Consider the following 26141-nt stretch of genomic DNA (forward strand, 5'->3'; position numbering starts at 1 on the left):
TTTAGGACAGATGATCCTTAAAGAGCAAGCCCCGAAGGCCAGGAAATAACTTGGGTGTAGATTCCAAGGCGGTGAATATGCATTCAGATCAGTAACTTAAAAAAAAAAAAAAAAGTGAACCCAAGCCCCATTTCAGCCAGCAGCAGTGAGTCCAAGGAATTCAGAGGGCAGCCACATTCTGTTTATGAAAAGACCAAACTGATTAAATGAGAACCCAGCTGGGGCCATTAGGCTGAGAGATGCTACAACAGAGGGAGATTTTAAAGAGTTAACACTGAATTGGTGCTTGGCTGATTTCTCTGCTCAGCCACTTATTACAGTCCAACCCTAATTCTGTAAACATGCTTCCAAGCTTGGCTTCGCAGCTCATATGGCTGGTGACCCAGCATGCAGGAAGAAGGGAGATTGAGGCAGTCAGGCTTGAAACTGCTGAGCTGAGAATGGGCCTAAGCACAGAGATCTGGAGTGGAAGCAGCACAGTGGATGCTGAAGGTTTCAGGAAGTCTTCAGGCCCATGGCGGAGGGAGGGGGGGTGGGGAGAGAGTGTGAGAGTGTACTAACATGCAAAATGTGCTTCAGAGAAAGGCCTGAGAGATGAAGGATGGTCCGGTAGTTAGGGCACTATCCTAGCATTTGGAAGTCCTGGGTTCAAGCCCTTGTTCTACACATCCTGTGTGATACTGGGCAGGTCAGAGGGTTTATCTGCACTTGGAAATTTACCAGAGTAATTATTCCAGAATACTGTATTCAGTATAAGACCCCCTGGGGACACTTATTCCAGAATAAGAGTGTCCACACAGGGAGCTATTCCAAAATAGATATTTTGGTAAATTTTCAAGTGTAAACAATATCCTTTGCCTCTCTCTGCTTCAGTCCCCCATTTGTAAAATAGGGATAATAGTACTGCCTGACCTCATAAGGACATTGAGGATAAATACATTAAAGACGGAGGCCGTCAGGCACAAATTTTTAAAGATATTTAGTCTCCTAAAGATGTGGATAGGCACCTACTGGGGTTTTCAAAAGTGTTTATCCGCATCTTTAAATTCCTCTATCTGTCCCTCAGCTACTACAGTAATGGGGGGGCCATATTGTACAATACACAGATCTCTCCTTGGGCAGCCACTCCTAGAGGTATGGGCGGAAGGACCAACCCCACTTAGGGCAGAGAACATGAACATTTTTTCAAATCATTTTCCACTAGATCTGCTGATTGTGGCCTTGTTTAAGCTCCCTTTTGCAGGAACACAACTGAAAAACTGGTTAGCCCAATATATGCAGGTAAACTGTAAATGCAACTTGCAACGAATTCACAGATCAGATAATATTGTCCACAGACTAATATTCAGAATAAGATTTATTCTGTTCACTGATTAAACCAGACAATTTAGATTTACAAAGAGTGAGATTAAGATGTGGTTGCTTACTATACAATAGTATCTGTATATGCAGAGCTGAATATTAAGAAAAAAGTCATTATGTATTCATGTGTTGTGCAAAAATAGTTTTTGCAAATTCACATTTCTATAACATGGTATAATTATTGTTAGTGAACCTACTCCACTTAAACTCGCAGCATTATTTTGTTAGACAAAAACCCATCTTAAGAGTTCATTATCCTAATAACCTTGGTCAGCATTAAGAATTTCTGGGGTTACAACATGATTTCTAAGTTAATATCACTAGCAACTAGAAGGGGTATGTTCTCACATTAAACACACAGGGCACATCCTCAAGTGTAGGGTCAGAAAACAAAAAGCCCCAACCCATCAACTGAGATTAACCCTATCAATAGATCAGTGTTGTATATCTTGCTATGTCCTGCCATCACGTAGTGACTGCAGAAGACATGGGTTTGTTACATCAGTGCAAATACCTCTTTTCTGCATTACTACATATTTGAGAGTCTCTTCAATATTTGCAATCAAGGCATTTTTTCCTTCTTTAACCATTAGGAAATCTTAATGGCAAGTCGCTCTCACCAATACCATCTTACCACCTGTAAGGCAGATTGTTATAGAACGGGATTCTGACAACGAATTAATTTCCCCACACGGCTTTATTTTAGACTTGCAGTTGCATTGATTTTGGTTTAAAAAAAAAAAAAAAAATCTTGCCAAGGAACTAAAATGTAGATGGAGACAAATATTTCTCTAATTTAAGCCATTGATCCATGCAGCACACTGCACTGGAAAGTTATAACACCATAACTCTCTTGCTAAAACAGTAGTTGTGCTCCAGAAAATAATTCCGTATTTATGGGGAGGAATACTGTCTCTACATTATATAGCAGGTCATGAGTTTTGACCAGCAGTTTTCAAGAAGCGATTTACAGCAGCTGATGTAGGAAAGTGATTCACAGTATTAGACTGACCAGCAGCGCTACTTTGTCACAGCACCACACAACTCAGTCTTGTGGAAAAGGCTGAGATTGCAGGGGACTGTTGCCAATTGCTCGGTGTAGTTCTCATCTACCCTTATTCAAATTAACTACTGTGACTGCTTCTTTAAAAGACAAGGGTTTAAAAAACAAAACAAATTAATAAAAACACCCTAAACCATCATGGCCTCGTCATCTCAGGATCTTCTCAGAGTAACATCTGGACAACACCCTGTGGGGAATGTGCCACGGACGCAGGAATATTTGAAGGCCGGGTTCCGAACTCCAAGCGCTTCCCTAACCTGTAAATACAAACAACAGCCTGATTGCAATGCGGTGTATTGCATTCACTGTACATGCATGTTCAGTTTTTGCAGTCTGTTAGGTCACTGCTGTGTAGTAAAATGCATCACTCAGCGTCAAACAGCACAAGGAACTAACAGACAAATAGTAAGTCTCAAATCCAAATGGCAGTTCTGACACTAACTTGGTAAGTCACTTAACTTCTGTGCTTCAGTTTCCCCAATCTGTAAAATGGGGCTAAAACAAACCTCTCTCCTGCCCACGGTGTGAAGTGTATTATGCTTGCTGGTGCTAAAATACTCTTTTCAACATTACATCAGTAGGAATATTGTTTACACATACTAATAAAGCAAACAGATTTATAAAACCCAATAAGGAAAAATCTACAAGAGCTCATGAAGATTCTGCTCTTCCTTTCACAGTAGTGTCTCCACATCAGAAACTCTCCTTAAGTTCTACTGCTTTTGGTAATAGGGCAATGAGAATTACCAGAATTCCAGCACTAGGGACTTGGTTCTGAGTGAATACAATCAACTGGGAGTTATCCAACTCCTTCTCTAGAAGGAGCATTTTTATATTTTGGGTGAGCATTTTATGTGCAAGTTGGAATGGATACTGCATGCATCTGATTCACAAAGAAAAGAATGTGGACTAGATCATGGGTCGTGTTTAGACAGGCACCGAGCTGCAGCTGGAAACACCCTTGTTGATTATTTACAAAAAGCTGATTAAAGTGTTCAGACAAAAATTTACAAGGTTCCAGACTTAGAATGTAATTGAATTACACAAAAGAGGTCTAGGCAGCTGCACCCCAGGAAAGAGCCTTGGTGATGCAAAAGCAGAACTTTTATTATTCCATTCTCCCATAATAAGAGAGCATAAGTAATGACAAGGGAAGCAGGCTCCCCATCCATCACTAGGCTCCTGGGCCATCCTTTGACAAGAATATTGTGCATACAAATCTTTAACTGAACCCCTGGCTGTCAACATCCCACTCACCAAGAGCCCAAAATAAAACACCGGATCGTACATTTATGCCGAAAGTGTTTTACATACGCTCTATAAGTTATATATGTTTTTCAAACAGAGCCCCAAACTAAGCTCTGGCATAGCACATTTCAGGATATAGTGTTAAACATTTACAACTTGGGGTAAAGTTTTCAGAATTGCGACAGCCTCCCAGGAGCCTAAATGGCTAAGTCATTTCTGAATTTTTTACCCTTATATTCAAACTGTTTCCATTACACTTAAAGCCTTCAGCTAGCTAGTTTGAATGGTCAGCGATCTCGTGATACACAATATAGGACAATGTGCTTTTAAAGGAAATATACATTAGCCTGTTGTAGTTGGCTAGTCCATGCCCTTTTTAGTATCTTCTTTTCCATTATGCTAAAGTGCAATGCAAAAAGGATCCTGAAGTAATTCATCCCTTTTGAGAATGAAGTATGGAGGGACAGCGTTACAGATGTAATGTAATGGCCCCACTTTTATAAGGGACTGGGAGGTCTACCAGAAGAACAGAGAAAGGGCATTTTCCAGCCACTCAAGACAGGACTGGTCAGAACACAGTGTCTCAGCTAGCTCCCTGCCTCCTCCTCATGTGAGCAGTTTACTTCTGCCAGATCAGACCAGTACTTTACGAAAGGCGCCAGCAAAAAGTGTGAGCCATATCAGGAAGATGGACCATTTATAGGAAGCTCAATCAGCAAGGAGCTGGATATCTGACTGGACAGGAGCAGTTTGCAAATGTCAGAAGATGGCCCATAGGAAACAGAGAACAGGAGGCGTTTGATAGAGTATACTCTTAGCCCAATCCCCAGCCACTCTGTACCTTATCACCCCCCCACAGCTTTTAGCCCCAGACTTCAGACTCACTTTAGAGCATCAAGATCTGTGTATAACCAAACCACAGGATCAGCGTTAAGAAACTGCAGCCGACCAGCACTTACCCGTTACCGCTCAAAGGCATGTGGGAACTGCTCAATCGTTTTTCAAGGCCATCTCTGCTCTTGTTCAGATACATGGATGAGGACATGGCGGGTCTGCTTGGAGACTGGTCATACACAAAGTTTCGACAAGATGCAAGTTTGGATTCCAGAGCCTAAAGCAAACAGTTTATCTGAGAGTTAAACATCACTCTCTCCCCCAGCACAGGGCCCACGGAAGAATTTTCTAATAATTTACAAGGACTCTGACAGAAGAAGCTTTTAGCTACTAGTCCCAAATCCATACATGAGCTCTGAATTTGAAGGAAGAGGTACTGCTGATACACAAGTCCCTCTGGCTTCAGGATCAGGCCCTTAAGCGTCTCATTAAATGGCAACACTATTTTGTATTTTGGGGGGGATGGGAGGGGAGGAGAGAGGTAGAGGAGTTAGCGCTTATGTTATGGAGGGAGAAGCAACTGAGAATTCTGTTAGTTAAACATGAGCCTCAACTTCCCCAGAGGTTCACGCACCTTTTATAACTAGGCTGCTTTTAGAAGCATCACTTCTTTATGGAGCTAAATGTTCTTTCAAACCTTTTCCCCAAAGCCAATACACACCCACCCACCGTGTGGTATGCCTGGGGTCTCCTGAACACATTACTAGAGCAGTCACCACCAACAAGCTAGATTCTGCCTCAGACACCTCGGAGGAGGACTTGGCCGGAATTCTTCCCAGGCAGCACTTCTGGTGCACTTGAAGCGAGTGCAGTATATTCCCCTAGCATCGCACTCATTCACACTGCCCTGCTCCACTTTTCCCTCCCCCTCTCGATGCTCTTTCAGATGGGAGAAAAGTCTACACTGGCTGGCACATTGAGTGGAGCAAAAGCCACAGGAGAGACAACGATTGTCCCTTGTTGAGGTACATTCTAGCTACACAGAGGCCTGAGCTACAAAATAAAGTTCACAATTTTCAAATCTCTTTCATGCAGAATTAGAGTCTGTTTGGATCCAAGTTTTGGTCTGAGTTCATCTCTACAGTTTAACTCATTCAGTGGTACAAAGGGTTAATGCTGGTTTTCATTCTCATAGTACAAACATAGCCACCCATCCCCTTTCTGCATAGCTTTAGCTAATGACTAAATCCTTCTTACCCCTACTTTCCGTAGTAAGTCTCCCACAATGTTTAGCGCCGATATCCTGGCAGCTGGTGTGAGAGGAGTCCTGCTGTAACTATCCTCAAAACCTTTGAGAGAGAGGAAGGGTAAATAAAAGGGATATATTTTATGCATTATATATGAGAAAACTTAGCAAAACCTTAAGTCTCCCCACCAGCACTAAAGAGAGAGATTGTAAATGGTGAATACCAATCTTTTCTCCTCTCTTTTTAGCTGAACTGCGATTTTCTTCTTCCCCATTAGAAATATAAATCACTGTATCTTTCCGACACGACAAGTTGCACTGAAAAGATGCTGGACTTTAATTTGCACTGGTTTTGAAAGCAGCTTTTAAGCCTTTAGATTTCATGAGAAGTGTTCTAGTCTGTCTCTATAACTTGCAATGGAAGCAAAGAGAGAACGAAAGGCAGGTCATCCAGAAAAGTTCACATGACCCAAGGCTTTATGGTCTGTGTTGCAAGAATTCCTGGATCCTCTCTCTTTTATGTGAACATACTATAGCTTGTCAAGTGCTTCCAGCTGGAACACAGGATTTTAGGCTAAGAGTACCACAGTCAGGATATACACAAATTTTATTAGCCACTTACTAGAAGTGTAACACTGAATTATTAAAGTCAGAAACTATCACAAGAAAACACTCATGGTGTATGCGCGCACACACACAAAATACAGTGAAGTTCCCTAAACCGAATTTCTATTCCTTTTTACTCAATTTAAAGAGTCTGGGCAGGTGGAATTGGGAGTTATTTAAATTTTTAGTGTTCATAAAAATGAGCAAGTAGTACCACTGGAGAGAGCCCATATTTTATAATTTGGAACAGACAAGTCTCCCGTTGTTCCAGAATGAAGTATCTCTAACTGGCTAATTCAGATGAGTGTGTCTGGCGTGAAAGATTGTGTTGAGACCTCCAATCTCCTTTCTACCAAACTCATCCAGATTCAGGGATGGTTAATGACTGCAAATTATAACCTAGTGAACTACCTTGCCCCGGAAGGTGTTTTGTTTTTTTTTTAAGCTCATGTTTTAATACAACTGGCTACAAATGCGCTACATTTATAATGCACTGGCTATAAATCTACTCAGACATTCATACTGAACCCATGACAGGTATTCAAAATAGATTACTGTACTTCGCTGTGTTAAATACTTCAATACCTGTCATGTTCAGTTCCACTTTTCTCAGCTTCTTCTGTAGTCAGTAGTTTGATAGAAATTCAACATGTACCAGGAACAGTGACTCTAGACTGAAAAATTACTCAATGCACATTGGTATTGTGCATTAGCCTTACGTTAGCAAATGCCAGTCACTTACCTCTTCTAAACGTTCCTGGGGTGCTTATACTGACATTGGGTCCCCTATGAACTGCAGGAGTTGAAGGCACAGATAAGGTCGCTTGCACGGCTGTGTCCGTTCTTTCTGCCTCCCGTGTACTTTGTATCGGTGTTTTGGGTTTCTCCTGTTTCTGCTGCACTGCAAGTTCTTGCCTTAAGTCTAAAGGAGAAGGAAAAGGTACAAAGCATTTGGATACATGTCCCAATCTGAAGCTACAAGGCGCAAGAAGTGTTTTTGCTTCGTCAAAGTACGCTGTTAACACTGATAACCCCAGAGTGTTTCACCAGCCACAGCTGAAAAAAAGAAATTATTCAGCTTCCAAAGAACATATACACCCCACGAATCTTGGCACTAGCCACTTATAACTGGTTCAAAATCCCAGGTTCCAGAATGGGAGATCAGCAAACTAAGCTTTGTTGGGACAGTGTAACTCAAAACACCCTCAAGCTTGTGGTCCCTCCCCTCCACACCACCTCCTCCCCAAAACAAGCACAGGGCCCTCCCTCCCATTATTGTTATCTAGTTGTAGGTTCTTCTGTGGTGCTCATTTTCCTAACAGAGCACTACACAAATGTGAATGAACTTATCCTCCCTACATCCATGTAAAATGTGGAGTTTAGTACCCCTGCTTTACAGATGGGTTACTGAGGCACAGAGAGGTGAAGTGACATGCCCAAGGCCATGTGAGGTCTGTGACAGAGCTGGAAATAGAACCCATTTCTCCCAATTCCTTGCCCAGTTCTTTACCTACAAAGCCATCCTTCCTCTCTTCTGGTCCTACTGCCAGAGACAGCAATCAGGAAACTAACTATTGCAGCTGTGGAGGGGAATCAGCACTCACTCATGGCGTCTGGGTTACACACTGTCCCTCCATACTCCACAGTCCCTTTATTCTCCTTACTGGCTCCGCTCTCATGACAGAAGTGGACAATATCTCTGTTGCATTTGTTAAAATTCATGTCCTGTCAGCTCACAATGAAGCAGGCAGTCAGGCCACAGAACACATCCCTCCAAGTCGGTCAGCTTTTCTTATTGTTTTAAGGTACAGAGGCAACGACAGAGAAGAGAGCATTCTGGGATACGTCTCTGCCTGCATGGTCTGCTCTAGAATGACAGCAGTACTTCAGAGGAGCAGGGTGGACAAGGCTACAATTTCCTTGGGTGTTTCTACAAGTCAAAAGAATATTTAGAAAATGCACCCAACATAGCTAAAAGCCCAACTGACAAAACACTGAATTCTACAATGTTTTCAAAGTATGCCTCCGATTTGCAGAAACATGCCAGAAGCTACAGTACCACCCATCCCGCTCTCCCTAGGCAGGGAGGAGAGTGGCATGCGACTACTATCCAAGATAAGTGCCGAGACAGGATCTCTATTCCACACCATCAAGGAAAGTGAAGCTTCCATCGACAGTATTTCTAAGGTCTCTCTCTTACTGTCTCAACACCATATTCGAGGGGCGGATTTAATGAGAACTTTGGAAGGCGGGAGGACAGGGGTGTATATAAATCAGTTAGTTGACCTCTGGCTTCATCTTTCAATCGCTGCACTGATTCCAGGAGGTTCTCTTTCTCATCTAGCTCACTCTCCAGAAAGGCATTTCTTTCAATGGCCTGGTTCAAACGCTGTTCGAAGTCCTCCAGAGACATTATAGTGGCTCTGTGTGTAGAAAAAGGATGTCAAAGAAGTCATTAGGTTCCTAGCGCATCTAAAGCGCCAACTCAGATGCAAAGAAACTGCTCTATTTCTGGTGTGAGAAGCTCCAATGTTTTAATTTTAAGTTTGCAAGAAACAGACTAGCCTCACATTCCACTCACCCACTTATAGGAAGGCAGTAGCTCAACACCTGTAGCAAGAGCAGACAAGTACTACAGTGGACATGCTCAGTTCTGCTAGCTTCACAAAAGAGAGAAAGAGCTGGGTAGGGAAGGGTTAAGAGCATCTGCATTACCTTTTTGCTCTTTCCAAGTCATCATTTGCTTGCTCGAGTTCTCGAATGTACTTCTGTAGTTGATCTTTAATAGCTGTCGTCTGTGCCAGGTCATCTTCTAGTGCAGAGATCTGCTGGTAGCCTTCTGAATGTTGCATTTCAATTTTTTCCTAAGCAAAGACAGACCAAACATCACCTCAGGGATTTAGCACCACACAGCCCCTTCCTTTCTGCTCCGCTGTGCTTACTCAGCCTTTCCCAGTCAGAAAGGAGGAGGTCCTGGTAAGCCATCTTAGAACCACCATCTTTCACATGGGTTAAAACCAATAAGGACAGACACTAGCCTCTTTCCATCAAGCCAGACCTCCGCAAGCTGATCCCAGGAGCTATTTTCTTGGCTGCTGGGTGGGAGGGCAGGATCTCTCTTCCTCGCTCCCTACAGGTTGATGGAGCTAGGAGATCTAGCCTCACTCACCTCCATCACAGACTGCTCCCTACTCTCATGAGTGCTTACACTAGTTCTCTTTCTCTCCTTCCCCATTCCTGCCCTTCGTGGGGAGGAAGCAGTTCTATCCTCTGTAGCGAGTTGGGATTTTCAGTGTTTCTCTCTGTGGGAGAGGCACAAGACAACACCATCTCATATGCTCACAGATGAGCTCCCAGCTCTGTTTGAGGCACATGTATGTACCAGACAAAGAGCACTCCCTGCTTCTACCCTGGACCAGGCAGAGCATGATCAGTGTGCTTCAGCAGGACAGCACAGAACAAGAGAGCCTAGACTCCAGGAGGGAGGAAAGAAGAGTGCCTTGGAGACAACTGGGAGGAAAAATACTAGTCCCTCTGCTTTAAGTCCATGCAGGTGGAAACGCAGACCCACCCCATCACCAACCTCAAGACCTGTTTCATGACCAACAGCCACAACAGACCCGTGCAGCGGACCTAGATCTTTCGTGAGTACATGCTTTGGTGCTCTAAGCACAGGAATGGAGGTCAGATAACCTGAGTTAATACCCTGGCTGTGATGCTGTTATACAAGGCCTTGAGCAAACCACATAATTTATGTGCTTCATTCCCACCCACCCCATGCTGTAAAAAGAGAGAAGTAGTGACCTGCCTCCCGGGGTGAGGAGCATTAGTATGTGTATAGAGCGCTTTGAACATGAAGTGCTGTAAAAATGCTGAGTGTTATTTTTTATAGTGCCCAAGGATATACGGGGACCTTTGCAACACAAGACCTAGTAAACTGACTATAAACAAAAAGTGAAACTGTCCAAAAGGAGCAACAGGGTAATACAGTAGAACCTCAGACTTATGAACACCTCAGGAATGGAGGTTGTTCGTAACTCTGAACAAAACGTTATGGTTGTTCTTTCAAAAGTCAATTTTCAGTTGTAAACTTAATACAGCTTTGAAACTATGCAGAAGAAAAATGCTGCTTTTAATCATCTTCATTTAAATGAAAAAAAAAAAAAAGCACAGAAACAGTTTCTTTACCTTATAAAATCTTTACTTTAAAAAAAAAGTTTACATTTAAACACATTACTGTTCTGTATTTGCTTTGGGATTTTTTTTTTTTTGGTCCCTGCTGCCGCCTGATTGAGATGTGTGGTTGACTGGTCAGTTCATAACTTTGGTTTTTGTAGCTCTGAGGTTCAACTGTAGTATATTAGGAGCATAAGTGGCAAATATTCTATTAGATCCCAGTGCCTAATCAGGGCTTATCACATATCCTGTAAAGTCCTTTCAGTTTCTGCAAGACTCTTCAAAGGCTCAGGGTTCTACATTAGCAGATCCCAGTGCAGGGATCTAGAGTCCTAAAATTCTTCCAGATGTATGCATCTGGGATTATTGCCTATGTTACTAATAGAACATTTTTTAAAGAGGATGTCAGTATCCCTTTAGGGCAGAGACACAATCTAGCCTGTATTGCAATAATTTACGCACTAAAACCTTGGCACCAGATCACCTTAACATGCCAATTCCTTTTTCTGTGGTCCCAAGATTACCATCTATTAACATACCTAAAGCATTTATAACTGCAGGAGCTAAGCGCAACAAACTAAAGTCACTGAAAACAAATCCACCTACTGGAATTAACAAGATGAGAAAAAGCAAGGTCTGTAGCCTATTTTTCACGTATTTAAAGAGTGTTATTTCAAGGTGTATATTAAGTGGTACAGAGACAATGAAGCTGGGGAAATACCTTTTCTGAATTCAAGAAATTCTGTATTGATTATAGGATCAAAAGTGTTAACACTTTTGCTCCCTCTCATTTTGAATTTCTTGGATAATTACCAGTCTAACTTAAGTCACCAAACACATAGCCCAATTACCTACAGCAGTGGTGGGCAACCTGCTGCCTGCGGGCTGCCAGCCAGCAGATTATCCTGACGAGCAGCGTACAGCCCGCGGGCCGCAGGTTGCCCACCAGACCTATAGCTAGTCACATAAGACTCACTAAACAAACCCTCTGAAGCACTGTTTCCAATTAGCGTGAACTGTATTTCGGAGGGAGGCGGAGGAAGCACAGAGGGCGGCCTGGGAAGCTCAAAGCCATGAACCGCATGGGCCTGGCAAACTTTGTATTTTTGACCTAAATGTAGATGCAGGTCCTTGAAGTAACCCAGTTAACAATGCTGCTCAGCAGCCTCATGAGTTTAAAGCTTCTCTCTTGAACTGACTCAAACAAAAGACAGAACGGATAAGTTTGGGCCTTTGTTTTCAGCTAATTGTAATAAACAGTCAGCTGATTTGCTCATCAATGGAGACACTGTTCCTTCACTTGCAGGCTGCTACTGTCATTTTCAGTCTGCATGAATAAGCCAATTGTTAAAAGAGTTTGTGTCACACAGAATAAGTTCTTTGCAGTGGAAAACAATAATTTTGTTTCCCCTAATGCAGTATGTTTATTCTCCACTTTTGAGTCAATTTTTATTATTCCTATCCCAGACTGCCCTGGTAATATTGCTTCTCATCTTCTCCCCATGGCGGAGAGAGAATTTATTCTTCCCTCATGGGAACTGACTGGAAGTTTTATTTTTGCAGAGATATTTTTCCTCCTCTTTCCCAAACCTGTCAGCTTGAATGGGTTTATGTGGCTTGTGTGACAAACTAGGCCAACATTCCATACAAGAGGTTACACAACTAGAACTGTAAGGGTGTTTACATGGGATTGTTTTGTTTTAAACCACACGTTGTAATAGCAGCAATGTCTGGATTTGTTTTGGGTTGAAATAAACAAAACTCCCACAAAGTTGAGAAAAACAGTATCTTAAAAGTGGACTAGAATTCTTTAGTATCCCCTTTTGATGTTTCTTACCTAATTACTGTATTTGTGTAAGCAACACATACAGCAAAACCCAGTTATAGTTATACTTGACTCCTGTTAACTCAGTACTGGATCCAACTGAGTAAAGTAGATCTAATTAAATTAATCTTGGTCTCCACAAATATTGAACTGGCCCTTGGAAAATGCTAAGCGTTTTACTTCATTTTTTTAGACAGCTGATGTTTAAAATGATTTGCAGATTAACTCCTTTTAAAAAATAATCTTGTTGGCATTTTGTAGCTAAATTTTGGTGACAAACTTTTGTCAAGTTTAAATGAATTTAATGAAGTTAAAGCTCTCAATTGTGGAGAGGAGGAGGTATTTTTTTGGGGTTGTTTCTTTTTGTAAAGGATTATTTTCAGCATCTTGTCCTTCTTGGAAACTGAACCAGACTAACTTCTTTTTATCCTGCAGCATTATAGCCCAATGGCATCACCATCTTATGTCCCATCATTACTATCTCCCAAGATATTCTTGTAAAAAAATTTAATTATATTCCCTATTATATAAAATACTTTGCATTTTTTCCTTAGAGATTTTAATTTGTAAATTCATTATCCCACTTCACAGATGGGGAAACCACATGCAGAGAGGTTACACACCACTGGGAGACGTAATTTAGAGACATTTTCAGAGCCAGGAATAGAAAACAAGTCTCCCAACTTCCACTGAATCATGCTTCCTCCTATTTAGACATTAGGTACCAATTGACATTTAGACATTAGACATGAGTCACAACGACTACTTTTTAAAACAGACTTAATCCACCATTCAAGTGCAGCAGCTCAGCACAACTGACTTTCCTTCTCCCGGACCTTGACAAGATCATAGACTCATAGGGTTAGAAGAGACCGCAAAGGTCATTTAGTCTCACCCCCTGCCAAGATGCAGGATTTGTTGTGTCTAAACCATCCAAGACAGATAACTATCCAGCCTCCTTTTGAAAACCTCTACTGAAGGAGCTTCCATACCTCCCTCGACAGTCAATTCCATTGTCCTACTGTTCTTACAGTTAGGAAGTATCTCCCAAGATTTAATCTAAATCTGCTATGCTGTACTTCGAACCCATTGCCCCTTGTCCTGCCCTCTGTGGCAAGAGAGAATTATATCTTTTATTGCTTTGGTCTATTATATGAGCCTGTATACTTGCATTGTACAACAAAAGAAACGGGGGGGCGGGGGGGGGAATAGGGCAACAAATGAGGAGGAATTCTACTACAAATGTAAGGGTTCTCCCATCTGGAATCCATCCGAAAATACATCCAGTGTCTCAGCAAACAGATGGCTAGTAATATTAACTACAGTATTCAGACCTAAGAACGGGGAAATATATTGATATTTTCTTATTATCAAAGCAAACTATATTGTTGCAATTTGTTGATAAACATCTTTATGAACACCACATTTATAATGCTGCAGCTCCACATTTCCCTGATCATCTGCACACACTGCCCTTTCTCTGCTGCTCCTTTACCTTAATTGACTCCAGTTCCATTCGAAGGCGATTGTTTTCCGACAGAAGGTCTCGATTTCTGAATTCCGTTTGTTGCAGCTGGGTCTCCAATTCTGCTTCATATTCTCGGCTCCCTTCTTGGAACTCACGTAGTTCCTCCTGTGTATTTTCTGCACTGGAAGCACAATTCCAGCCAGAGAATTACTTGGGTTCATTTTAATAAAACAAGGAAATTCTGCTCACCTTAGTATAAACGTATGACAAAATAAAATGCTCCTCTAATACAACTGAAGGATCTATGCCCGCCTGTCACCTATGCGTGTTCAGAAAGGAAAATAAATGATTGTATGAAAATGCCTTTCAATAGTTAAATCATATTTGTTCACCTACACTCTCGCAGCAATTTGTCCTGGAACAGAGGATTACAAACAACACAGTCCGTCTTTACGTTAACAGAGACCAAGACAACAATAGCATCCACCTACCTTTATGCACCATATCCTCAGTCATGCTCACTTATCTGCAAATTTAAGCTATTTATATTAAATACTCACCTGGGTGAAAACTCATTTGCTGAAGTTTGATATAAGAGATAGAACGCAAACAAGCCTGTCTTCAGAGTTCATTCAAATATTGCTACAATGATTAAGAATAGATATGAATATTAAGTATCAACATGCCATCTCAAAGCCTGATCCCAGGAGGGATCCACTGACAGCAGGATCGAGCCATCTGATTTGCAAATCTTAAAAATTAGCAATTTGACATATTGAGTCGTGAAAAATTCCATTTACTCTGACACAGTTTGAACTGGAAAGAGATGCAGAAAAGACTCTCTACCTCTGCTGGGAGTTTACTCCCTCTATGGATGGTGCTAAACCATCCCTACTTAGCCAACATATTCCTGACTGAAACATATTTCTGAAAGATTATTTTAATCTCACTTTTGGAATGCTGAATGTGGCAGGCATCTAGGTATATTGCCCCAGCAGGCTTCCTCTACACAAAGTCAGATTACATAGCCACAGTCGTTCCTTCTGGCCTTAGAATCTATTAGGGCTGTCAATTAATCACAGGTAACTCATGTGATTAACTCAAAAAAATTAATCATGATTAATCACAGTTTTAATCGCGCTGTTAAACAAGAGAAATCCAAAATATTTAATAAATTTCAATTGGTAGTTTTTCTACATTTTCATATGTATTGTATTCTGTGTTGTAATTGAAACCACAGTATATATTTTTTTATTACAAATATTTGCACTGTAAAAATGATAAAAGAAATAGCATTTTTCAATTCACCTCATACAAGTACTGTAGCGCAATCTCTTTGTTGTGAAAGTGCAACTTACAAATGTAGATTTTTTTTGTTACATAACTGCACTGAAAAACAAAAGAATGTAAAACTTCAGAGCCTACAAGTCCACTCAGTCCTACTTCTTGTTCAGCCAATCGCTAAGACAAACAAGTTGTTTACCGTTACAGGAGATAATGCTGCCTTCTTCTTATTTACAATATCACCAGAAAATGAGAACATTTGCATGGCACTTTTGTAGCCGGAACTGCAAGGTATTTACGTGCCAGATATGCTAAACATTCGTATGTCCCTTCATGCTTCAGCCACCATTCCAGAGGACATGCTTCCATTCTGATGACATTCGTTAAAAGAAAAAAAAAAAAAATTAATTAAATTTGTGACTGAACTCCTTGGGGGAGAACTGTATGTCCCCTGCTCTGGTTTACTTGCATTCTGCCATATATTTCATGTTATAGAAGTCTCGCATGATGACCGCACATGTTGTTCATTTTAAGAACACTTTCACTGCAGATTTGACAAAACGCAAAGAAGGTACCAATGTGACATTTCTAAAGATAGCTACAGCACTCGACCCAAGGTTTCAGAATCTGAAATGCCTTCAAAAATCTGAGAGGGATGAGGTGTGGAGCATGATTTCAGAAGTCTTAAAAGAGCAACACTCCAATGTGGAAACTACAGAACCCGAACCACCAAAAAAGAAAATCAACCTTCTGCTGGTGGCATCTGACTGAGATGATGAAAATGAACATGCATCGGTCTGCACTGCTTTGGATTGTTATTGAACGGAACCCGTCATCAGCATGGATGCATATCGTCTGGAATGGTGGTTGAAGCATGAAGGGACATATGAATATTTAGTGCATCTGGCACGTAAATATCTTGCAACACTGACTACAACAGTGTCATGAGAACAACTGTTCTCACTTTCAGGTGACATTGTAAATAAGAAGCGGGAGCATTATCTCCTGCAAACGGAAACAAACTTGTTTGTCTGAGCAACTGGCTGAACAAGAAGTAGGACTGAGTGGACTTGCAGGCTCTAAAATTTTACATTGTTTTATTTTTGAATGCCGGGTTTTGTGTACATAATTCTACATTTGTAATTTCAACTTTCATGATAAAGAGATTGCGCTGTAGTACTTGTATGAGGTGAATTGGAAAATACTTTTTTGTTGTTTTTTACAGTGCAAATACTTGTAATCAAAATATAAAGTGAGCACTGTACACTGTGTAGTCTGTGTTGTAATTGAAATCAATATATTTGAAAATGTAGAAAACATCCAGAAATACTTAAATAAATGGTATTCTATTATTAACAGTGAGATTAATGGTGTAATTAATTTTTTTAAAATCGCTTGACAGCCCTAGAATCTATTAATTTTCCTGGAGGACTGTAGCCTCAGGCTCTTCTACACAGATTTCATCATCTCACTAGAAGTTCCTCCAATGAATTACAGGATCTATAGCCTACTAGGAAGACAAATTATGGACATAAATTCATTGCCTTTACCATTGTTTATATTTCATAGCCAGTTCTTTCCAGTAGCTGGTTTCTTCTTCCACTGAATTGAAGTGATTTCCTTCCAAATCTTCCATGATGAAATCCCTAGAAGTCTAGAATTCTTGTTTCATGTTTTCCTGTAAATTAAGAAGTTGCAAATTTAGGAGTTAGCATCTTCCTGTTACTGCATTATCCCATTGCTTCTTCCAGCGGAATTATCCCCCAGGCATAGTAGAAGCAGCCTCATTTTTGGAGACATGCTCAGGGTTTAGTTGATCACCATATTTGGGATCGGGAAGCAATTTTCCTCCAGGGCAGATTGGCAGAGGCCCTGAGGGCATTTTCACCTTCCTCTGCAGCATGGGGCACGGGTCACTTGCTGGAGGATTCTCTGCACCTCGAAGTCTTTAAACCACGATTTGAGGAATTCAATAGCTCAGACGTAGGTTAGAGGTTTGTTACAGGAGCGGGTGGGTGAGATTCTGTGGCCTGCGTTGTGCAGGAGGGCAGACTAGACGATCACAATGGTCCCTTCTGACCTTAAAGTCTATGATTCTATGACATTTAAAACCAGATTGGACAAAACACTGCCAAATACGCATCATGCGAGAGGGAGGACTAGATCATTTCATAGGGATTTTCTCTCTCAAGTTTCTCTGAATCTATTGAAGGTTGGTACCCCCACCAGATTACCCAGTGTCTTCCACTCCCTAGCTGACTATATGATACTTACTGTTCAACAGAACATTAATAGACATTCCCAGCATAAGCAGTAGGTACAGAAAGCAGCTGAGGAGGGAGACACCCCAAAACACACGCTGCCCAGTGAGAGAATCCCTGAGAAATGCAAAAAGGCCATGTGAGCAAGAAACCAAATGCTCTGATCTAAAAGAAAATACAACTAAGTTTGACTTTAGCAACTCCAGAGACATGGCAGTTACCCCTGAAAATATGCAGGAATTTTACTGAAACATATAAAGGATCTGGGGATAACGATTTCCTTTGGTAAAGGTTTCAAAAGTGCCTATGTGATTTAGGAGCATATAGATCTAAGTCATTTAAAAGGTAAAATTTAAAAAGTATCTATCTAAACTTTAAGACTCTATAAAGTACAAAATAGAAATAGAATGCAATACAACAGCTATCACCCTGAAGCCTGTGATGCACTATAATAAATGCATTAAAGTAGAAATGGTTTTGTGTGTGTTAGTCACAGGGCTTGTCTACACTTACGGAGCACTAAACACTAGAGAGGCGCAGCTGAAGACGCTACCTATGCAGACAGGAAAGCTTCTGCCATCTGCGTAGGTACTCCACCTCCCCGGGAAGCAGTAGCTATGTCAATGGGAGAAGACCTCCAGTTGACATAGCCCTTCTACTCCGGAAATTAGGTTGGATTTTCCACACACCCCTGAGCGATGTAGTTATACGGACATAAATTGGCAGCGCAGACCAAGCCTCAGAGCAGAGAAAGGTCACAATTAAGGCCTCTAGACAGTCTGCTCTGTGCAGTGCTGGGCAAGGCAAGGATTACACAGAGGCTGACATTATAAACCTAACAGCATCCTCCAGAGATTGGAAACTGTAAATAAAGGTGGAATCTGGCTCTTCATTTACAAAGGCAGGCAGCAGAAATACTGGAACCCTAAACTGTGAATGGGAGACGCAGAGTCAGCAAGCCAACTCCAAATTTTAAAGTCTCAGCTTTAGATCTGTTTATTAATAAGCCAGTAAGTCTCCAGATGGCAAGCTTAAAAAGAGAAAGAGCAAACACATTCAAAGCCATCAATGACCATTTGAAGATTTTTCCAGTCACACACGTAGAGCCTGATCCTGCATTTCACATGCACCCTAACCTTTCAATTTCAACTGGAGCTTTTGGTGAGCAAGAAATGCTTGAAAACAGGATTATATGATTAAACAGTTTCAAAAGCATCTAAGCCTCAAATTTGTAAAGGTATTTTAGGCATTGCTTTGTTTGGCATTGCCAGGCCTAAGTCCCATTTTCAAAAGTGACTTGGACAATTAGAAGCCTGAGACTCACTGAAAATCAATGGGACTTAGGACCCTAAGTGCCCAGGTCACTTTTGAAAATGGGACTTGGTTGCCTAAATCAGTTAGGCCTTACAACGTTGAGTGGACCACCACATGAGTACCTTTAAAATTCATGGCCTAAGTCCCCACTTGACACTCAAAGGTAATTAGACACTTCTGATAACCTTTCCTTTAAATACCCGGGGTGAGGGAGGGGCGGCGGCGGCTGGGGGAACTAGGGAAAACCTGAAAGTGTTTAAACTCATAGGAGTTTGGTTTATTTAAAGGGATCAGCGAAAAAAAAAAATGCTAATAAAACAAGAGGTTTACACCCTTCTGCAAACAAACAAGACCACCACCCTTGACCTAGTGACATTTCCTGAAGAAGTCTCAGGACTTCCAATTGTGGATATATTTATGGAAATGTATGGAAAAAGCTAAGAATGGGATGGGTGGGAAGTACTGACTCGCTCCAAATTATATTCATGTCTAGTAATGTGAAGCTAGACCATGCAGAATTAAGATTCTCGCTTTATTTTTAACAAGTTGAAAGTGCCTTTGATTTTAAATAAGCGTTTCACATGCTCAGAGCTCTGAACGAACATTAATTAATCCTAACACCACACTTGGGAGGTGGATAAATATTACCTCCATTTTACAGATGGGGAAACAGAAAGGGAGAAGGAAAGCCACTTAGGCCACAAGCCAGATGTGTCACTCAGATTAGAAATCAGGAGTGGCCACCAACCCCCAGTACTGTGCTCAACCCACCAGAAAAGACAAGAGACCACATCATCCCTTCGGTGGGTGTTTTCCACACACTCAGAACAGGAACTTTCCAAATTCCATTGACAGCTGGGGCAAAGGTTGCACCCTTGTCCATCTCCCACCTCTCAGGGAAGTGACAGGGTTTGGCACACAGAAACTACATATCTTGGCGACGTGCTGGAGCCATCCGCAGAGTGGTCTGGGTCAGGTTTCCAAGGTGTAAAGAGATGTGGGAAAAGCAAAGGTGGTTTTATGGGAAGGAAGGATGGTCAGGTGCACTTACTGCAAGACCAGGACTCAGGAAATCGGTTGTTTTATTATCACTATTATTCCCAGTTCTGCCACAGTTTTCTTGTGTGACCTTGGGCAAATCAGTTAATCCCTCAATGTCTCCATCGCCATTAGGGATAATACATGCCTACCTCACACGGTATTGACAGGATAAACCCATTAACATTTGTGTGATGATCAACTACTACAGCAATGAGGCACAGTAAGTAGCTAGACAGATAAAGGCACCTTCACACCTCCCTAATTCTGGCCCCAGCCTCTGCTGCAATTTTAGAGTAACTCTACGCCAACTGGAAAACAGAGGTTTAAAAATATTTCAATAGAGACTTCTCTCCTGTTGGTCAGTTTTTTTCCCACTAAAAATTTTGGCTAATGTGAAAATGATCTGGCAGAGCGCCTTCAGATTTACATTGTAGTGTGTGCACTTTCCTAACAGATTATAGATAAAACTTCCAAAAGTTTGGTGTTTGAAAAACAAAAGGGTTGAATCCTCCACCACCAAGACCCAGTCTTGATTGCAAAAAGGGTGTGTTTTGAAAATGTTTCGTTTTAATACAATTGCAACGTCCTCTTCGGGCTCACTTACAGGCCTTGTCTAGGCTAAGGCTTAGAAGTGTGATATCCAGTCACCTAGCTTGATATAATTAATACCCTCTTAAAATTCTAGTCAGGACAAAGGAATGGTATACCTTAGGGTACTGCTAAACTCAGCCTAGCTTGACCAGTTTAGCATGTGTTAAAGAGGATATGCCTTGTCTAGATTAGATTACAAACACATTAGTTAGCACATATCAGCTAACACAAGCTGACATCACATCTTTAAATGCTAGTCTAGAGAAGGCCTCGGTTGGGTTTGGTAAATATGAAATCTGATTCCACTTGCAGAGCTTGGCATGTAATAACAGATCTCATATATTAAATTCTATGAAAGACTGTGGGCTGTATAAAAGTACCTCAGATGCACAGGAAAGCTTTCACATGTGGAACAAACCCAGTGGTACAGGATTCAGAGTGGACACTGTAAAGAGGATGTGATGTAGGCATGAAACTTGAAATACTCTCAACGTCCTTTGTCTTTCTGGAAATTAAACTATGCATATGACAAGGAAACACCAATTATGCACTGAGCTTCAGAAAGTCATCAACTACAATTCAGTGTGATCTTTGGAAAGGAAAGGATACCAACTAGTTTTAATAACACAAATCATTCCTTCCCAGTCCCAAATACTATTAAAAATAGACAAGTTTCAGAAACAAAAGAAGCTTTTTAGACTTGGAACATTCAGGGAAGGAATAGGCAAAAGAGGAGAGAGATTCAATACCTAACCTCTTTCCAGTTTGGACTGGCCAGGAAAAAAGATAGGTACACGTAAGCAATTACATAGGGTTGCATAGGACCTCTGAACTTTCTTTTTTCCAAAGACTATGATCTTTGGGTCTTGTCAGAATGGTCATTCCACACTTCCTCCAGGAACCTGGTATATGCTTAGACTGCCGTTCCAGCCAGTCTGGGCTATGTACTTTGGGAAAGATCCTATCTCGTGGTCAGCCCAGCACTAGCATAAGACAGAGTCCAACATTAACATGTACTGATCCTCATGAATTCCAGGACAGCAATTCCCATGGCTGATTCACGAGTTGCACTAATGGGCCCAATGGAATCTCTATTCAGAGAGCGAACAAAATTAGACATGATGGAGAGTGGGGTGGGTCTTTAGAAATAGGGTCCTCTGGACTCCTCCTCTTCCTCACACCCACAAAGACATGGGAGCCAAAAGCCCTGCAATTTGCAAGCATAGCTCTTACTGGCTCAATGGGAGTTGCATGTGCTTACATCAGGGCTGGATTTGCTCTAAAGCCTGTTTGCCCCCTTACATGGTGACATGTATTTTGGGGCCAGGGGAAAAGGGGAATTTCTTTTTAGATTTCTAAAGACTTGTCTACATAGGGAAATGTACTGGCAGACCTATTTTGGTATAAATTATAGTACTACAGTTATACCCATATAATTTCCTGTGTGCATACATATTTCAGGGAATTATATGGGTAATAACTGTAGCAGTACAATTATACCAGCATAGTTCTGCTGGTAAATTTTCCCATGTAGACCAGCCGTAAGGTACACTCCCCAGGCATCCCTCTGGGACCATACATGACTGGAACACATTTTGTTATATTATATCTATCCCTAAGTAATGCCTACAGTAGGCTAATTGCAAACTAATGTGGAGACTGCAAGTACCTGTATGAAAAATTTGAGGCCCTACATTTGTTACCACAAGATAACAGGATATGACATGAATTGTTTTTCTACTGGTCCATGCCTCAGGTGCATGCCTCGTGCCTGCAGTGAGCCAAGAACTGCAATTAAACATTAATACATTCCACCCCCTCCCACATGTCTTATTACTAGCCATTTCACACAAGGCCCTATCCAAACATAGGCCACACGTCAGGTGCTAGAGATATTTAGGGTGAGATTTTCAAGACAGCCTAAAATGCAAAGGGAAAAGTTTACTTAAAAGAAAACTATTAAATTGAGTCCAAAAATTAGGTTGTCAAAAACAAGATTTAACGAGACTTCAGACCAATCAAAATGTTTCCATGAATCTTCCGTTTTCTTTTTCAATGACAACAAAAACAGTTTGTGTTTGCCACATGCGAACAGGCAGCTGCCTCCCAAGTGCCCCCTCACGGTCAGAGGTGGCTACGCAAGTGCACTGTCTCAGCTGCCCTCAAATCAAACTACCAAACAAAAACAACAAGGACCAGTGGCACCTAAAAGTCTAAAAGATTTATTTGACTCCTTGTTGTTTTTGTGGATACAGACTAACACAGCTACCCCCTGATACTCTATACCAAACAAAGCCTTCCCTGGTTCTGCCACACCCCTCCACTGGGGACCTCCCAGGCCTTCCCTTAATCAGGGTTCCCTGCTACAACTTATTCACTCCCAGCAGTCTCTGTCCCTGAGCATCTCTTCTCTTTCTTTGATAGCTTCCTGATGCTCTCAATCACTTCTTCCATACCCAGATGGTTCTACTAATTAAACCCCACACCCCATACCAAGTGTGGCAGGCAGGGCTAATTGTATGGGGTTGTTCAATGGGGACAGGCTACCATTACACAATTAAAGCAAACAGAATTATACGTAACACAATTTTGTAGTTTTGTTGGGAAGAGGGTTTTACCAGCATTTTGCTCACAACTTATTATTGCCATCAAAAACAGAAGGTTATAACTTTACCTAATGCACACAGTTTGGCTACACCTCGTTTGTTTTCGTACGTGTAGAAACCAGAAGGAAAGATTTGGCCATGCTTCCTGCTTGTAAGCAGCACAGCTGGTCACAGACATTACAAAATGTATCTGTATCATACAGGAACTAAAGTTTTCTGGTGGTATGAGAGGAACTTCTGCAGTGAGAAAAATTATGTTTACATGTTTCGTTCCAGGAAATGACAACAGTACTGCAAAACACTAGTTCATATCACCATGGCATAGACCATCTTCAAAGTAATTTTAGAATGGGGACTGAAATACTGTAATCAGAGTCAGAGCTAATCAAACTCAGGAGAACTCTATGCTGGATTCTAATATAAGATTGTAGAACCCATTCCAAAACAGCTCTGGGACTTAAATATATTTTTAAGAATCTATTTAATTTAGTTAACAATGTCAGCAATGTAGTTTACCACAGCATTCAGAGCAGTTCCATGTCCCCCAACCCCCCAGAGGAGAGAACAGGAGAAGGACCCTCTGAAAAGGTAAGCGCAAAGCAGAACTCTCACAGGCCAAACTTTTATAGATTCCATAAATGCTCTTTGGACAAGTAATTTGTTCCATAATCAGGGCAAGGGGAGAACTAAGTTCATATGGGGGAACCTTCCTCTAACCATCAGAAAAGAGGTTCTTTTGTCTCATACAAAAGAGGTTTTCACATCCTCTACAAAAACTTCAAGCAGCTTCCCAGGCTGGACTTCATGTCACATCAGGGACTATTTCCCTTTGTTTAAATGCCACAAAAGGGAATAAAGAGAAAGAGGTCATCCCAAAGAGAAGGTCACAATTAATAGTATATTCAGAGGCCAGTCTAAGAAGGTTATCATTGCATGTGAGTCTCTCTGCAAAAAGGGCTTAATTTAAAAAAAAAACAAACTATTCAAGAGTTCAGGTACTTATCCAAATCCAATACTTTTGAGTCTCAAACTTTCTTAAGGAAACTCAGCAGATCAGGCACATTCTCTCCTGAAATACCTATTTGTTCCTTGATGCTTCCTGGCTCCAGCCCGAGAGGCTGTTCTCACAGCAGCAGGAGTTTCTGATTCTATTGCCAAATCAAACACCGAAAAGGAAATAAACTACTCCGGACATTTCCAAATCTCGACTAAATATAAAAGTCCAGTTCCAGAAAGAATCTAAGGTTCAGGCTGGCAATTAGGGGTGGGAGCGATGGAGAAAGTACAGGGTCTTTATTTTGTCCCAGTGGGCTTACCCGAGCCCATGCTCCCGGCAGCCTCAGAGAAGGAGAAAGGCAGAGAGCGATGCAAGCAAGATGTGGACACACTGTAGCGAGGGGGCACAGAGGGCTGTTGCTTCCCCCGTCCTCACAATAGGATGCATCCCTCACCCTGCCACGTGGAAACCCTCCCTGCCCTACCCCGTCCCCACACAGCAGTGGCAGCCACAAGGGGAGATGGGAGAGGAGGATCCTAGGGGTTTGTCCTCCCCAAAACTTTCCAGAGACCCAGCAAAGCCCTGAACGCTCACCACTTCCGCAGGGAAAAGCAACCAGCTCCAGCCACTGCCACCTTCTATGCAGGCTACAGGCACCTTCTGCCACCCTCCTATAGCCACCGGCCGGGACTAGTACGAATCTAAGCTCTTACTCTGCCCAGCTCTTTGTACCCCCATCCGAACCATTACAACCAACCTCTGCCCAACACCCTATTGGCTGCAGGGTCACGTGGCCTGAAGAAGTTCCTCCAATCAGCTCCGGCAGAATGCTGCTTTTGGAACGTTTAGAAACTTTTGTCTTTCGAATGGGGTTTTTTTTTTTTTTCTTTTTTAACTTTTCAGTTGCAGCCGGGCCGGAGGGCGAAGGTGTCAGTGGGACAAGGCTCTGAGCTCAGGGCATGGTGCAGTACCGCCCCAGGGATCTCAAGCAGACCTCCGCCCTTCAAGCAAGGCAAGATACGGTGGAGTTATGAAGACTCGATGTACTGAGCAAACTGCAATGCAAAGCTCCTCCCTTTATTATTAGCTACGTTTTTATGGGTGTGTTACTTATTTTATAACATCCATAAGTGTGCCTGGGGCTTCACCGAAGGCGTAAGAAGACAGGGGCACTAATTCTGCAAACACAAATATATGTGATTAATTTTTTTACTGACAAAAGTTAACCACTCGCATTATTTTGTAAGATCTGTAGTGTGAGTGGAGCTCAAATCGCCTCTGCAATCGCCTCAGTTATAATTTTATTAACTGTGTATTTTTTTCCACACTCCCATAACTTTAAAAAAAAATTCCTCAGGATGTGGTGTTTTGTTCTTTAAAAAAAAAAGTCACCTTTGGGCTGACTTGTGAGTTTAGACTCCAAGGTGTAAATTTTCAGAAAGGTATCTCAGTATGTAACCTTAACTATTTTAAATGCCATAAAAGTGCAAAATTTATACATTCAAGATACCCACTCAATCCACTTTTTGCTTAGCATGGGATAAGATTCTGTGTGCAGTACTGCTCCTGCTGAAGTCAACATGTATTAGGATTAGGCCCTCTGTGAGACATTAGAAAGCAGCATTTACTTACATGTCATTTATGATCTCCCCATTTGGGACATGTTTCCCCAAAAACCACAGTAAGACTAAACAGAACCTATGAATGATGTGAGCACACCAGTATAATGTTTTTGTGTCTCCAAAATGCTGGGAAGGACAAGAATGTTCACCAGCAGTAAGCCTGATCCAAAAGCCTAATGAACTCAGTGGTACTCTATGATTTGACTTTAGTGGAATTTGGATCCAGTTCTTTTTGCTTATTAATTATTAATAGGGATAAGACATACTCAGAGTTGCTCAAGTACAATAGGTGTGTGCCCATATTATAATGCACACAAATACCTGCTCAGTGGGTGTGTCTGATGTTTGCTTCCTGAAAGACTCAAAACAAAACCATAAATTACTACTTTGGAGGGTGATCCAGCCCACATATATATGGACATACATCACTGAGCATTTTATTATTAATTATTGTGCACATCCAGCCGCCAGTTTAACAAGATGCCTGTTGATGGGCACCCACATATCTAAGCAGAGGACTGAGGACCTCATCCTAGTCCCGTTGATTTCAAAGATTCAAGTTCAGGCTCTAATTCCATTGATTACAATGACAGATAG

The 26141-nt window shown here is 41.6% G+C and overlaps 1 protein-coding gene across 2 annotated transcripts; it reads right to left on the bottom strand.

Annotated features, from left to right (window-relative positions):
* Nucleotides 1-1339: 1339 nt before the first annotated feature.
* Nucleotides 1340-24981, bottom strand: NDE1 (nudE neurodevelopment protein 1). 2 transcript variants are annotated; one of them, XM_043523457.1, is made up of 9 exons: nucleotides 24636-24981; nucleotides 16663-16790; nucleotides 13856-14009; nucleotides 9075-9223; nucleotides 8646-8782; nucleotides 7102-7281; nucleotides 5765-5856; nucleotides 4633-4784; nucleotides 1340-2682 (listed from the first exon to the last, which is right to left on the bottom strand). In XM_043523457.1, exons 2-9 carry the CDS (start codon nucleotides 16746-16748, stop codon nucleotides 2589-2591), a joined length of 1044 nt encoding a protein of 347 aa, XP_043379392.1. In that variant the 5' UTR covers nucleotides 16749-16790; nucleotides 24636-24981; the 3' UTR covers nucleotides 1340-2588. The 2 variants fall into 2 exon arrangements, with proteins under 2 accessions (XP_043379392.1, XP_007058206.1); XM_007058144.4 differs by having other exon boundaries at nucleotides 24517-24699.
* Nucleotides 24982-26141: the final 1160 nt, after the last annotated feature.

The sequence above is a fragment of the Chelonia mydas genome, chromosome 10 (genome assembly GCF_015237465.2).
Source record: "Chelonia mydas isolate rCheMyd1 chromosome 10, rCheMyd1.pri.v2, whole genome shotgun sequence".
NCBI lineage: Eukaryota > Metazoa > Chordata > Testudines > Cheloniidae > Chelonia > Chelonia mydas.

What these genes read in the sequence shown, in the direction of transcription:
- NDE1 (XM_043523457.1), bottom strand. Translation starts at nt 16,748, where the DNA reads ATGGAAGATTTGGAAGGAAATCACTTCAATTCAGTGGAAGAAGAAACC. An exon ending in ATTGAAAGATGAAGCCAGAG is followed by an intron (nt 7,282 to 8,645) that starts GTCAACTAACTG and finishes CTTCTCCTTTAG; the next exon opens with ACTTAAGGCAAGAACTTGCA. An exon ending in CCCAGGAACGTTTAGAAGAG is followed by an intron (nt 5,857 to 7,101) that starts GTAAGTGACTGG and finishes TCTCTCTCAAAG; the next exon opens with GTTTTGAGGATAGTTACAGC.